This window comes from Mytilus galloprovincialis, chromosome 9 (assembly GCF_965363235.1).
Source record: "Mytilus galloprovincialis chromosome 9, xbMytGall1.hap1.1, whole genome shotgun sequence".
Lineage (NCBI taxonomy): Eukaryota > Metazoa > Mollusca > Bivalvia > Mytilida > Mytilidae > Mytilus > Mytilus galloprovincialis.
Genome location: NC_134846.1, coordinates 63,743,761 through 63,759,337, shown reverse-complemented (window position 1 = coordinate 63,759,337; position 15,577 = coordinate 63,743,761). Strand labels below are relative to the sequence as shown.

The window sequence follows — 15,577 nt, the reverse complement described above, 5'->3', positions numbered from 1 at the left end:
CTTTGTAATTTGTATAATTCATATGCATTTATCTAATAATTGTACTGATGTTTTCCCGCATTGTTACCACAAGCGGAAATAAAAAGTTTAAGATAAGGTATTTTAAGTCACTAAAGGAAATAACTCATCTGGTTCCGTTTAGATGAAAAATGTTGCCTACAAAAACTAGGATGATGCATTTTTGAGGATACATTTTGTCCTGCAAATTTGAAATAAATCAAAAGACTCAATTTTATACTTTTTGTTCATGTTGTACACGTTGAAAGAATGGTTAGTGTCCTGGTTGTTCTTGCATTTATTTGTACTGTATTCCCGTCGTGTGATGTTGTCATTTTAGCAGTATCTTTAACATTGCCACCAAGTGCTAGGTTTGGCTTGCCATAAAACCAGGTTCAACCACTTTTTTCGTAGAATGTCCTGTACCAAGTCAGGAATATGGCAGTTGTTATCTAAAAAGTAAAATCACAAAAATACTGAACTCCGAGGAAAATTCATAACGGAAAGTCCCTAATCAAATGGCAAAATCAAATGATAAAACACACCAAACGAACAAACAACAACTGTAGAAATGTAGAAAATGGTGGATTTAACCTGGTTTTATAGCGTTAACACTCTCACTTGTTTGACAGTATCATCAAATTCCATTATATTTACAACGTTGCGTGAACAAAACATTCATAGGTAAAAGTCAAAATAGTGGTACAGCAGTCATTACTGTGTCACAATCTCAAAACAAACAAATATTTAACAAAAGAGCACAAAAAGCATCTATCAAATTTAAAAACCACATGCATGCATATTGCATTGTCGTTTGTTTTTGTTGCACTTCAGTGTTTCTGTTGTTTCGTTGTTTTCCTCTTATAGGTATTGTGTTTCCCTTGGTTTTAGTTTGTAACATGATTTGTTTTCTCTCAATTATTTTTTTTCTTTTGAACAACGGTATACTACTGTTGCCTTTATTTGGTCTCAATGTTGAACTTTATCCATCATTGTTTGCTAGCCTCGTCAGATCGAAAAAAATGCAAAGTAAGAGAAAAAGACCGTACAATAATCAAAGCCACTAAATAAACAAAGTTATCTTACATTCAAAGGTCAGTCACAGGAAATAATAGTCGGAACATTTAAAAACATGACAGTTGATGTTTCAGTACTGGGTCACTGAATTGAATAACAAAAATTACTTACAGATATGCAACCAAAGTCAAATAACCAGCAAGATATGTAGAAAACGTTACTAGTCAGGAATATGACAGTCGTTATCCCTTCGGTTGGTGTGTTTGTGCTTTTGATTTTGCCATTTGCTTAGGAACTTCCTGTTTAGAATTGTCCAAAGAGTTTGGTATTTTTCATTTAACTTTTCACACAGATATAGAAATCGTTATGCCCCCTAAATAACAATAATAACAAGAGGCTCTCAAGAGCCTGAATCGCTCACCTGAATTTTTTTGGTTTAATCTCATATCAATGATTATTTTGGCTTTTCAATTTATTTAAATGTTCTTTGAATCGTCTTATTTTCTTCAAAAGCAAAAAAAAAAATCATTTTCTCCTATGTTCTATTTTAGCCATAGGAGCTATGTTTCTTGACATACAAGGAAATGAAATATAAAATTTATACTAGATACTCTGAAACTCTAAAACTCCTTTAGCCTAAGTTTGACTGAAATTGATACAGCAGTTTCAAAGGAGAAGATTTTTTAAAGTAAGTCAACATGATGAACAAATTGTGAAAAAAGTCTTTAAAGGGCAATAACTCCTTAAGAGGTCAATTGACAATTTTGGTCAAATTGACTTATTTGTAGATCTTACTTTGCTTAACATTTTTGCTATTAACAGTTTATCTGTATCTATAATAATATTCAAGATAATGACCAAAAACTGCAAAATTTCCTTAAAATTACCAATTAAGTGGCAGCAACCCAACAATGGTTTGTTTGATTCATCTGAAAATTTCAGGGCTGATAGATCTTGACCTAATGAACATTTTTACCCCCATGTCAGATTTGCTCTAAATGCTTTCGTTTTTGAGATATAAGCCAAAAACTGCATTTGACCCCTATGTTCTATTTTAAGTAACGGCGGCCATGTTTTTTGACGGATCAAAAATCAAAGCACACACTTTGTGCAGGATAATCTAAGGAACAATCATGCTAAGTTTCATCCAAATCCATTCAGTAGTTTCAGAGGAGAAGATTTTTTAAAGTTAGCAAATATCATGAACAAATTGTGAAAAATTGTCATTAAAGGACAATAACCCCTTAAGGGGTCAATTGACAATTTTGGTCATATTAACTTATTTGTAGATCTTACTTTGCTGATCATTTTTGCTGTTTACAGTTTATCTTTATCTATAATAATATTCAAGATAATGACCAAAAACTGCAAAATTTCCTTAAAATTACCAATTAAGTGGCAGCAACCCAACAATGGTTTGTTTGATTCATCTGAAAATTTCAGGGCTGATAGATCTTGACCTAATGAACATTTTTACCCCATGTCAGATTTGCTCTAAATGCTTTCGTTTTTGAGATATAAGCCAAAAACTGCATTTGACCCCTATGTTCTATTTTAAGTAATGGCGGCCATGTTTTTTGACGGATCAAAAATCGAAGCACACACTTTGTGCAGGATACTCTAAGGAACAATCATGCTAAGTTTCATTCAAATCCATTCAGTAGTTTCAGAGGAGAAGATGTTTGAAAAATTGTTAACGACGACGACGACGACGTCGACGACGACGACGACGACGACGACGGACGCCAAGTGATGAGAAAAGCTCACATGGCCTTTTAGGCCAGGTGAGCTAAAAAGGTATAAAAATATGATGATCTTCTAGTCAAAAGGTCTGAAACTTGACATACTGCAATAAAGTAATGCAAAGTAATGCATCATTATAACCCTATCGTAAACTAAGTAGAAGTTTTGGTTCAGTTTGAGAAGCATTTCAGTCTATTCTGTTTCCAATGGCAATTTATTGTGAAAAAGGGTGTTGATTCAAAAGATAACACCCATTTGTTTTGGTTTTGAGCGTTTCTGGTGGTCAAGGTTGATCAAGAAAAAGACTTTCGGACGCTTAAGGTTCTTTCAGACTATATATTCTAACGTCATAAGCAGAGCATACATAATCTTTCTAATTACCCCCGCTTCAACGAAAAAACTCAAACATTACATAAAACACATCAGACACAACGGTTGAGCAACAGCATGACGATAAACTTCATCAATATCTATATTTTTAGCCAAATAGAAATAAATAAAGGGAATTTTGAAAATTGCCGACTACATATCACAACAATGTTATACAAGCACAGAATCAAAAGAATTAGAAGTACTTGAACACGTGAAGAGCTGGTGCGTATGATCTAAAGAGTCAAACAAACAATAGTCAAATCAATCTTTTATAAGTGATTTTAATTGTACTTTATAGTGTTATATTTATTTTACCTAATCCTTTACACTAATGATGTGGATCAAAATGTTAAGTGGTTTGAATTTAGTCAGTTAAACATATTTTATTGTTAAAACGGACAAATGAATGAGAGACAAGTTTTTCAACTTAGTAACATCATTTTCAATAAATACATAAATATTAACATGAATGATTATAACAGATATCGGACTTGAGCAATTATTTTTTTATCATAAAGATATAAAATAAATTACATAGAAATTTGAAGAATCGAATCAAGGGATATTTATCAAGTACTCATCAAATTAAAAGCAGAAATAGAATTAGATAGAATGTTTTGTTTTTTTATTTGTTAATGTATCAACAACCCTTAGTTTGACCTTTTTCAATTAAACAAGAATGTTTCCACAATACACAGATGCCCCATTCGAACTATCATTTCCTATGTTCAGTGGATCATGAAATTGGGGTAAAAACTCTAATTTGGCATAAAAATCAGAAATATCATATCATAGGAAACATGTGTATTTTCATGTTGATTGTACTTAAATCTTCATCAAAAACTACCTTGACCTAAAACTCTAACAAACAAACTTTAACCTGATGTGGGACAGACGGATTAACGATTAGAATGCCGGACGGACGGACGGATGCAAACACAGAAAAACATAATGCCCACAATGGGTTATAATAATTAACGCATGTGTTGTATTAAGATATATAGGATTTTTTTGTTCTGCGGCAAGTGTCTGTCTGTATATTCTCTCATGACGCACTGAAAGTGCAAGTTGCTTTTCTTTAGATATATCGCTTCCATATTATTTACCATTTTATAAAACAAGACAAATCTGGTATCCTTTCTTCGTTATTGTCGTGATTTGATTTTCAATTGTAGATCTATCATTTAATAAATATTTACAAATAAAGAGACAACTATCCAACAAAGTTCAAATGAAGTGCATTTAACTTAATTTAATTTAAAGAAAGAAGACAAATAACAGTAGACAGCTCTCTCACAAGCAAAACATCACAGAAAAATATAAGGGCATACACAACAAGCAAGGGGACATACAGCATGCATGCACACAATTAAAGCAACAAACAATGCAACCAATATATACATAAGATGTGGTATGATTGCAATTTTGACAACTATCCACCATTGCTAAAATGAAGTGGATGTAGATAATCTTGAATTTAAAGAAATAGAACCGTTGAAATATTTACAGACAGTAGACAACTCTTCCACAAGCAAAAACACATATGTTGTACTTACCAGTTATTATTTGTCCCGTATCAGGAAGCTCATCTTTGTATCTGTTCTCTTTTGAATATATATGTTTTTTGTGACTGGGTTCCAAACAGTTGAGTCATATTCTAGCTGTGGTCTTACTAATCCAATATGAGCTTGGCTTTTTATCTTTGTTGATGAAATTCAGATATTTCTCCGTAAAATTCCGAGAGTTGTATATGCTTTGTTCGTTATCTGCTGTATTTGTTGATCCCATTTCATGTTGTTTTGGATTGTGAGACGCAAGTTTATGACTGCCTGTACATCTAAATTAGGACCATGGATATAATATGATGTGTTTATTGGTGTCTTCTTGTTTGTTACCTTCAAGAATAAGATTTTGAATTTGTCAGGATGAAATTGTATGTACCATACAGGTTTTCGTATCTTGCCAGTTGATTTAGGTCTTTTTGTAATATTTTTTTTTCACATTAATAAATATTGGATGTTATTGTACGGTTGGCATTTTTGTCCACTGTAAATAGGCAAACTGGATCATCTGAGTCTTCCTGCAAGTCATAGGTGTAACAGAGAAAGAAACTAGACCCAATCGAAGGGACTGAGCCCTGGGGTTCTGCTGAATCTACGAGACTGATGTTGAACTACATCCTTCTAATACAACAGTTTGTGTTCTACATATCACTAGTTCTTTGTCCACGTATTGGTGTTCCCTCATTCCACAAGCCTTTAATTTGCTTACAAGTAAGCTATGGTAAACCTTATCAAAGGCATTGGCAAAGTCTATTGTCAGTTCATATGTTTGCTGTCCTGCATTCATGTATCATCAATGAGTTGAATTTCTCATGATATTCCTTTCCCGAAACCGTTCCATTTTAACTTGTAAATATTGTTTTTGATTTCACCATAAGTCATCATTGATGATAGAATGACATGTTCAATGACTTTACATCATATTGTAGCAGAAAGATGGGCCTACAGTTTGATTGGGTTCAGGTTTTTCGGCAGTTTGTCTGTGCCCTCTGTAGTTCTGTTTTTTTTTCTTAGTTAAAATTGTATTATTGTATTCCATTCTCTTAGAGGATATAAATTGGTCTTGTGTGAATTACTTCTTTCAGAGAATGAAGATTTAAATTGTGCATTTAGGATGTTCAGCATATCAGTTGGTGAACAGTTTTCCTTCCTTCATCAGGGATGTTATACCAACCTTTTTTTCTATATTGGCAAAGTCCAGAATGTCTTGGATCCCTTAATGTTTTTTTTATCGTTTTGATGAGCAACATATCTTCTATAACCAGTATGCATTTCCTAAGCTTCTTAATATTTCCTTCTATACATGGGTCTCCAGGCAAAAATACATGTATAAAGCTGACCTCACAACATACTTCTTAGAGCCTTGTACATATATTTTTTTATATTTGATCAATCTGACTGAAACTGTTGATATAGAAATCCTACACAAATTTCATACAGCAATGTTGTGAGCAGTGTGATGAAGTATGAGTTTGTCGATGTCAAACTACAGAGTAACAATAAAGAAAAAACACAAGTAATAATTGTAACAGGATGCTGTTACAAAGTTTTCCTGAAAGAGTACCCTTAAATATATATCATTGAGGACTCACTCTATATACAATTCGACTTGTTTTGTCATGTCAAACTAGAAAATATATGGTTAAGGGACTGGAATCTCACAAGTTACAAGATATGTGAACATTTTAAACAGTAGATTGGAATGGTCCTATTTGTTTGGTCTTTTCATGTAAACCATTTTCCATTCATTAGATTTTCAAAATCTTTTACATTTTTGTGTGTAATTTTGATAAATAATTTTTATGGAAAAGTCATATGTGAATATGTGAGAATTGACCTTTTGACCCTCAATCAGCTTGTCTATATAACCTCTATTGACAAGTTTGCTGTAGTATAAATCATAAACCATTAAAAAAACATCTTTAAAGGGGAATAATAACATTAACGGTACCAACTTTCCTGCACCAGATGTGCATTTCCACAATACATGTCACTTCAGTGATGCTCGTGGTCAAAATATTTGAAATCAAAAGCTTATTTAAAAGATGAAGAGCTATAATCCAAAAGGTCCAAAAAGTATAGCCAAATCCGTGAAAGTAATAAGCTGTCAAATTCTCATACCTGATAGAACATGCTAAAACATATATCAAAACTACAAAAAGTCACAAATAAACAATTTTCAATGCATGGACTGGATAATATGCATCAACATTTCATGTGTTTTTTTGCCTCGACACGAGCTAATTAACCTTTGAGATGACCTCTGAAGACTACATGACGGTCATAAATAATCCTAAATAAACGTTAATATAAATATGAACAGATAGTGACCATGTACAATTGGACTTTGCTTATTGGTAGTCTGTTTGAATTGATATTGAAGACTTTAATCAAAGCCTTAAAGGCTGTAAAAGCAATTGCTGTCATGTTAATGTTTGGGGACTTTTATTTTTCATCCACATATATATAATAATTAAACCTGACATGAGTGTTGTCTAGTTAGAAGTAAGAAGGTTTTAACTTTATATAAATAAAAGACTTTAGCAGAAAGTCATTTTTAATATGTTTTATATTTCACAAGGAGACAACACGTTTACCAGGCTAAAGTTGGGGTCAAATATACATGTGCTGAAACATATAACTCAAAAAGAAATCATCATGGATTATTCCCTGGTAGTGTTTGTAACTGGGCAATAATTTCCTTTATTGATTTAATTTTAACAATTTTCATTATCAATTTATATTTAACCATTAACACAAATGATTAAGTTAAAACATTTCAACTTTCCAGACGCAAATGTTAAAAAACGGGAAAGAAATAAAATATCTTACAAGACATAAACATGTAAAGAATAAATATATATTTCAGCTTAATAAAAATATTTTCATAATGGTACTTTGTCATCATTTTTAAAACTAAGTTCCAAACATTATTGCTCAGTTGATATACATGTATGTCCTTCTGATGCGGTACGAGCACAGGCACTTGTTTCTATCCAAAATAGTTTTATATGGATAGCCGACCTTCCTATGGATATAAACAAGTGCATGTGGGTACGAGATAACTATAATTCTCATGCAATCCCGAAAGGGGGGGGGGGGGGGGGGGGGGGGTCATCACAGACAAACATGACATTAAATCGTTATCACTGATGTATTGTTTAGGGCCAGTTGAAGGACGCCTCCGGGTGCGGGAATTTTTCGCTGCATTGAAGACCTGTTGGTGACCTTCTGCTGTTGTATGTTTTTCTATGGTCGGGTTGTTGTCTCTTTGACACATTCCCCATTTCCATTCTCAATTTTATTATACGAACAAGAACAAACAGCTCTACGTTGCTTTGACATTTATCAATTTTCAGGAAACATTGCGAAAAATGATCTTCAATATTTCGAAAACATGTGAAATAAAATTGCTAACACGGTGGACCGTCGAGTGTGAACAAACGTAGTAGACTTGTTCACTGAAAAGACGAGGATAATGGTTTCATCTGACATTTGTTATGCATTCCCAGTTTTGATCATGATATTTAAAAAGACGTACTTTTTTCAATCTATGTAACTAGAAAATTCCAAATTGAAATATCTCTTCATCTGGACCGACTTGGCATCTACTACGTTTGGACGGGTCCATTTCATTAGTAAGGTGATCGATAAATATTACGGAGTTTGACAGAAAAGGAAAACGAACTTATTGTTATTTGTTTTCAACAAGGGTTTCGTTCCGCTAAATTATTTGCGCAAACAAAGTTTGTCTATTTTTAGATTACAGGTAATCATTTGACACTACGCATTAACCTGTGTAGTGATTTTGATTTTACGATAAATGTATGAATGAACGATAATTTTATGAATGAACAAGAGCACCTGACCTCTTAAAGAAACACAAATTAAACATATAAAACCGTATTTAATAGGAGATAATTCAGTTAAATTTTCAATACTAAATCAACAACTGAAATGAATCCATATTTTGTTGAAACATCGTACGAACGGCGGAAACAGAATCGCAGTTATAAAAATGTACTTTTTTTCACTCGGACTTCTATGTTATTTGATAGTCAAACCGTTGACCCTTTAAATACAAAAATACATCTACAAGAAATATTCTGAAACTTCTTAAATCCACTAACGTTTTTTTAAAGTTTCAAGCTATGTATTGCATTAGAAAACATACATAGGTGTTAAAGAATGACAGACCAGGAGCCTGTTTAACAAAATACTATGGCTTGATATGGGCGGAGTCTCTGATCTGGGTCACAAAGATGGCCATACGCGATAGCATAAAAGCAATTGCTTTAAAAAGTATGTTTATCATCGTGTTTACCTGTATGAGAATGCTTTTTTTTATGAATTGGAACAGTCAACCAAATGGTTCATCCTGGTTTCACCTTCAATATTGACATTCTTATCCTTTTTATAGCAGAATTGTGCACAACCCATGTCCAGCTAAGGGGTTGAATTATTCACTTTCAGTGACATTTTGACAAAATTGAACCAAATTGGCTGCTTAAATTGAGTTTTAATTTCACTATTTCACTTTCATTAATGATTGATTTAACAAATAAGAGGTTAAAATATTGCCTGAACAAATGCATACTAATTTTGAACTGAGCAATCTCACATTTAAATTCATACCAACAAGAACAACATATATTTTTTATTCTTAACATCTTTATTTTCAGGGTGTATCTCTTAATTTGAAATTCAAATTTCACTACACAAATATATGTGTATCTTAAATATTTTGAAGCAGAGTACAACATCAAGAGATATCTCAATTTAAAAGATTTGTTCTTTCTTGATTAGTTTTTCTTGTTGGGTCCATATTAAAGGGAAGTCTTCAAATAACATATTAAAGTCAATTATTTCAGGCAACGAGAAAACATTTAAAGAAGACTACACTGAAAAAGCAAGATGGGAGAATAAAAACTCAGTTTCTATATAGTCATGTCTATGTTTTATTTACAATGAAACATCAACTAATTATGTTGACTTGACATTTATTAATCTATTCTTTTTAAGAATAACTTGAACATCAGTTTGAAGGAAATAGTTGATTCCTCTAGAGTTTTGTATCCTTCTTTGTTTGAATCTGACCCAATGAATAGTTCACTATTTCTCTGATCGAAAATCTCATCTTTTTCTCTGTCTAGGTGGACCTTTAAGTTCCTGAGGCTGCAAAATTACAAGTAACAATTTAAGAATACATTAATGAATTGCTGTGTGTCTGTTTATTTCACATAAGGTTGAAGATATAAAAAAAACAGATGCTCTGCAGGGCGCAGCTTTATACGACCGCAGAGGTCGAACCCTGAACAGTTGGGGCAAGTATGGACACAACATTTCAGCTTGATACAGCTCTGAATTTGGATTGTGATTAAATAGTTGACACAACATAGGTTTCTGACACAGAATGAATGTGGTCTAAGAACTTAAACTTAAAAACTTTAAAATTTTCAATTGGACATTTACCTATTATGGTTCAATATCCAAAATCTAAATACATGGTTAGATTCAGCATATCATATCATAGAACCCCAAGAATTCAATTTTTGATGAAATCAAATAGTGTTCAATTTTAGACCCTTTAGACCTCTATGTGGACCAATTTTATAACCAGGCCCAAATATTAACCAGATGCTCCGCAGGGCGTAGCTTTATACGACCGCAGAGGTTGAACCCTGAACGGTTAGGGCAAGTATGGACACAACATTCAAGCTGGATTCAGCTCTAAATTTGGATTGTGATTAAATAGTTGACACAGCATAGGTTTCTGACACAGAATGAATGTGTTCTAATGAACTTAAAATTTTTGTTTCTCTTAGAGCAATTCACTTTGCTGTTGAATATTAATCCTCTCAAAAAAATGTTTGAAGAAATTTTCTTTTTTATTTATGAAATTTCAAATGAGAAAAATTGAACCCAATTTTTTTAATCACATCCCCCTTTCCCTTATTCCAAAACTAATCTCAATTAAAATTTCTAATGGAGTTTGCAACAATAACTACTCATTTAAATACATCATAAAATATTAAGATGTAAAAAAACTGCTTGTTATCACTGAATGGTAAAGATTATTTTAATTTATCAGTTGGTAGTAAAAAGTGAATATACATTGTATATTGTATATAACAAAGATTTAAGTTGATTCTGGACAAAGAAAGATAACTCCAATTAAAAAAAAATCTTGCTATTGCACAATATTTTGCAATTAGATATTTCTTGCTTACTATTCTGGACAAAGAAAGATAACTCTAATTAAAAAAAAAATGATATTTCACAATATTGTGCAATTAGATATTTCTTGCCATTGCGCAATACTGTGCAATTGAAAAGACTTGCTATTACACAATACTTAATATAATAATTTTAGATCCTGATTTGGACCAACTTGAAAACTGGGCCCATAATAAAAAATCTAAGTACATTTTTGGATTCAGCATATCAAAGAACTTCAAGATTTCAATTTTTGTTAAAATCAGACTAAGTTTAATTTTGGACCCTTTGGACTTTAGTGTAGACCAATTTGAAAACAGGACCAAAAATGAAGAATCTACATACACAGTTAGATTTGGAATATCAAAGAACCCCATTTATTCAATTTTTGATGAAATCAAACAAAGTTTAATTTTGGACCCCGATTTGGACCAACTTGAAAACTGGGCCAATAATCAAGAATCTAAGTACATTTTTAGATTCAGCATATCAAAGAACCTAACTGATTCATTTTTTGTCAAAATCAAACTAAGTTTAATTTTGGACCCTTTGGACCTTAATGTAGACCAATTTGAAAACGGGACCAAAAGTTAAGAATCTACATACACAGTCATGACAGTTAGATTCAGCATATCAAAGAACCCCAATTATTCAATTTTGATGAAATCAAACAAAAGTTTAATTTTGGACCCTTTGGGCCCCTTATTATGTTGGGACCAAAACTCCCAAAATCAAACCCAACCTTTCTTTTATGGTCATAAACCTTGTGTTTAAATTTCATAGAATTTTATTTACTTATACTAACGTTATGGTGCGAAAACCAAGAAAAATGCTTATTTGGGTCCCTTTTTGGCCCCTAATTCCTAAACTGTTGGGACCTAAACTCCCAAAATCAATACCAACCTTCCTTTTGTAGTCATTAACATTGTGTTTAAATTTCATTGATTTCTATTTACTTAAACTAATGTTATTGTGCGGAAACCAAGAATAATGCTTATTTGGGCCCTTTTTTGGCCCCTAATTCCTAAACTGTTGAGACCAAAACTCCCAAAATCAATCCCAACCGTTCTTTTGTGGTCATAAACCTTGTGTCAAAATTTCATAGATTTCTATTAACTTAAACTAAAGTTATAGTGCGAAAACCAAGAAAATGCTTATTTGGGCCCTTTTTGGCCCCTAATTCCTAAAATGTTGGGACCAAAACTCCCAAAATCAATACCAACCTTCCTTTTGTGGTCATAAACCTTGTGTTAAAATTTCATAGATTTCCATTCATTTTTACTAAAGTTAGAGTGCGAAAACTAAAAGTATTCGGACGCCGGACGACGACGACGACGACGACGACGCAGACGCCAACGTGATAGCAATATACGACGAAAATTTTTTCAAAATTTGCGGTCGTATAAAAATCTAAATACATGGTTAGATTCAGCATATTGAAGAACCCCATATATTAAATTTTTGTTGAAATCAAACAAAGTATAATTTTTGACCCTTTGGACCTAAATGTAGACCAATTTGAAAACGGGACAATACTGTGCAATTGAATATTTCTTGCTATTGTGCAATACTGTGCAATTGAAAATTTCTTGCTATTGCACTCATTTACTTACTTAGTCCTTGCTATGCCTTATGGCACATAGGGCTAGGTTGCTATTGCACAATACTGTGCAATTGAAGATTTCTTGCTATTGCGGAATACTGTGCAATTGAAAATTTCTTGCTATTGCACAATACTTAATATAATAATTTTGGACCCCGATTTGGACCAACTTGAAAACTGGGCCCATAATCAACAAGAGGCTGTCACAACGACAGCAAACCAGATTTATTAACATTTATTTGTGTCCTGCCAATATCACAAGAACCATAACTGATGAACGGTGAAAGTGAAAATCGTCAATATCAAATTTGACCTCCATTTTGTCATCAACATATTAAAATTTGAAAAGCATAGGTTGAATGGTTCATGAGTAAATGCACGGACACGACTGGAAAAGCCATTTTTCAATCTTTCAAGAACCATAACTCCTGAAAGGTAAAAGTCAAAATCGTCATTATTGAACTTGACCTCCATTTTGTCATCAGTAACAACATATTAAAATTTGGGAAGCTTTGGTTGAACAGTTCATGCGTAAATGCACGGACACGACCAGAAATGCCATTTTTCAATCTTTCAAGAACCATAACTCCTGACTGGTAAAAGTTAAAATCATCATTATTGAACTTGACCTTCATTTTGTTGTCTGTAACAACATATTAAAATTTGAAAAGCTTTAATTTGGTTGAATGGTTCATGAGTTAATGCACGGACAACATTTGGTTGCCGCCCACCCGGCCTCCCGACCGCCATACATCCCCAAATCAATAACCGACATTTTTGTTACAAAAATCCAGTTAAAAATCTAAGTACATGTTTAGATACAGCATATCAAAGAACCCCAAGCATTCAATTTTTGTTAAAATCAAGCTCAGTTTAATTTTGGACCCTTTGGACCTTACTGTAGACCAATTTAAAAACTGTACCAAAAATTAAGAATCTGAATAAACGGTTAGATTTGGCATATCAAAGAACCCCAATAATTCATTTTTTGATGAAATCAAACAATGTTTAATTTTGGCCCCTTTTGGCCCCTAAACTGTTGGGACCAAAACTCCCAAAATCAATCCAAATCTTCCCTTTATGGTCATAAACCTTGTGTTAAAATTTCATAGATTTCTATTAACTTACACTAAAGTTATTGTGCAAAAACCAAGAAAAATGCTTATTTGGGACCTGTTTTTGGCCCCTAATTCCTAAACTGTTGGGACTAAAACACCCAAAATCAATCCGAACCTTCCTTTTGTGGTCATAGACCTTATGTTAAAATTTCATAGATTTCTATTTACTTATACTGAAGTTATTGTGCGAAAACCAAGAAAAATGCTTATTTGGGCCCTTTTTGACCACTAATTCCTAAACTGTTGGGACCAAAACACCCAAAATCAATCCCAACCTTCCTTTTATGGTCATAAACCTTGTGTTAAAATTTCATAGATTTCTATTTACTTTTACTAAAGTTAGAGTGCAAAAACCAAATGTCTTGGGATGACGACAAACTGTCACCCTTTTTATTTATTATTTTGAGAACTATTTAGTATTTTCATCATTTTTTTCGATCTTTGCCAAGGTGCTGTCTGTTTTTTGTTTGACTTATGATTTTATATTTGATCTCTTCTGCCAAAAATTAAAAGAAATGTATAGCTAGCAATATAATAGGTGTACTTACTGTAAAATCCTGCTGTTTCATCATGGTGTTAATTCTCTGATTGTAGAAATCATAAACAAACTGTGCCATATGTGCCATGTCATCTATAACCATTACTGGTTCTTTTACAGCACTACCAACCTTAAACAAAATCTAACGCTTACTAAATCCATTGTTGTATGGATTAAAATTAATCCTGTATCATGTTTACTGTGGATTCATTTATTTTCGTGGGTACCAATTTTCCTGGATTAAGGAAAACTTTCATATTCTTTGATATTTAATTTCGTTGTTTTGCCGAAGTCTGCATACAAGCCTAAAGAAAATTTGTTATTCGTTGAGCATTTAATTTTGTGGTTCACCTGTACCCACGAAATCCAGGAAAAATTGGTATCCAACGAATAATAGTGAATCCACAGTATTTTGACAATGTAAAAGGCATGTAGTCAAAGGGATGAACTTCTAGAATATGAATGAATATGAATGTGATAAACTGTCTTTTCAATTAACAATGTTAAGTAGTCATTTTTTAGGTTATTATGTCCATCTAGATTGCAACATCTAATTGTTATCTTGTTGATACAGTATTATTTCTGATCACTTTAAGTTGAAGGTTGTTGGTGTTTAAACCTTTCAAGCTGGACATAAGAATTTCTTATGGGAATCTTCATACAATAATAAAAAAAAAAAAAAAAAAACACTTTATTTTAACTTTTCCTTTCATTGACAGCTTCTTTGGCCTCTTTTTATGGATTGTACATATCCCATACATAGGCGGATCCAGGGATTCACCCCCCACCTTTTGGTTGGAAAAATTTGGTTGATTTTATAGGGAATCACTGAAGCATGACGAGAGAGGCCCCTCTTTAGGTCAGTCAGCGAGCCCCCCTTATGAAAAGTTCTGAATCCGCCACTGTCATGGTTTGTGAACACCTATGGAAATGAACTTGAACAAGAATCATTTACCTTGAATCAAGTAGATATGAAGCTTTGAACACCCCTAAAAGATTATGAACTGCAAATTCTTACTTTCGGAAAAGTGATATTACCTTTTTAGAAGATGGATATGACTCTGTAGGTACAATGTGTAGCTGTAAAGGTCTGGTCATCAACTGAAAGTACAATAAGAAATTTAAGTAATTCTAACATAATCAACAAAACATGATACTGACATTTTCAGTCCTAATATTGAAACAGATAAAATCTATATTGTGTACATGGATATTTTCACAATTTAATGCATACTATCTCACAAAATAAATTATATTACTATACCCCATGATAATTTAATAATGTGCATCAGAGTTATATTTTTTACAACTGAATAGAATGCTGTTTTACCTCCAAAGTGGATAGATTCAATGGATGCACATGTAGTGGAAATGTTTTACCTCCAAAGTGGATAGATTCAATGGATGCACA

General features: G+C 32.7%; 1 protein-coding gene across 3 annotated transcripts in view; it reads right to left on the bottom strand.

Moving 5' to 3' along the window:
* Nucleotides 1-9,625: 9,625 nt before the first annotated feature.
* LOC143045596 (RNA helicase aquarius-like) overlaps nucleotides 9,626-15,577 on the bottom strand; it is a 68,809-nt gene continuing 62,857 nt past the window's right edge. For all 3 annotated transcript variants that reach the window (XM_076218199.1, XM_076218201.1, XM_076218200.1), the window contains 3 exons: nucleotides 15,205-15,267; nucleotides 14,177-14,296; nucleotides 9,626-9,866 (listed from right to left, as the gene is read on the bottom strand). In XM_076218199.1, the coding sequence (XP_076074314.1) occupies nucleotides 9,825-9,866; nucleotides 14,177-14,296; nucleotides 15,205-15,267 (225 nt within the window). In that variant the 3' untranslated portion in view covers nucleotides 9,626-9,824. The remainder of the gene's footprint in view (nucleotides 9,867-14,176; nucleotides 14,297-15,204; nucleotides 15,268-15,577) is intronic.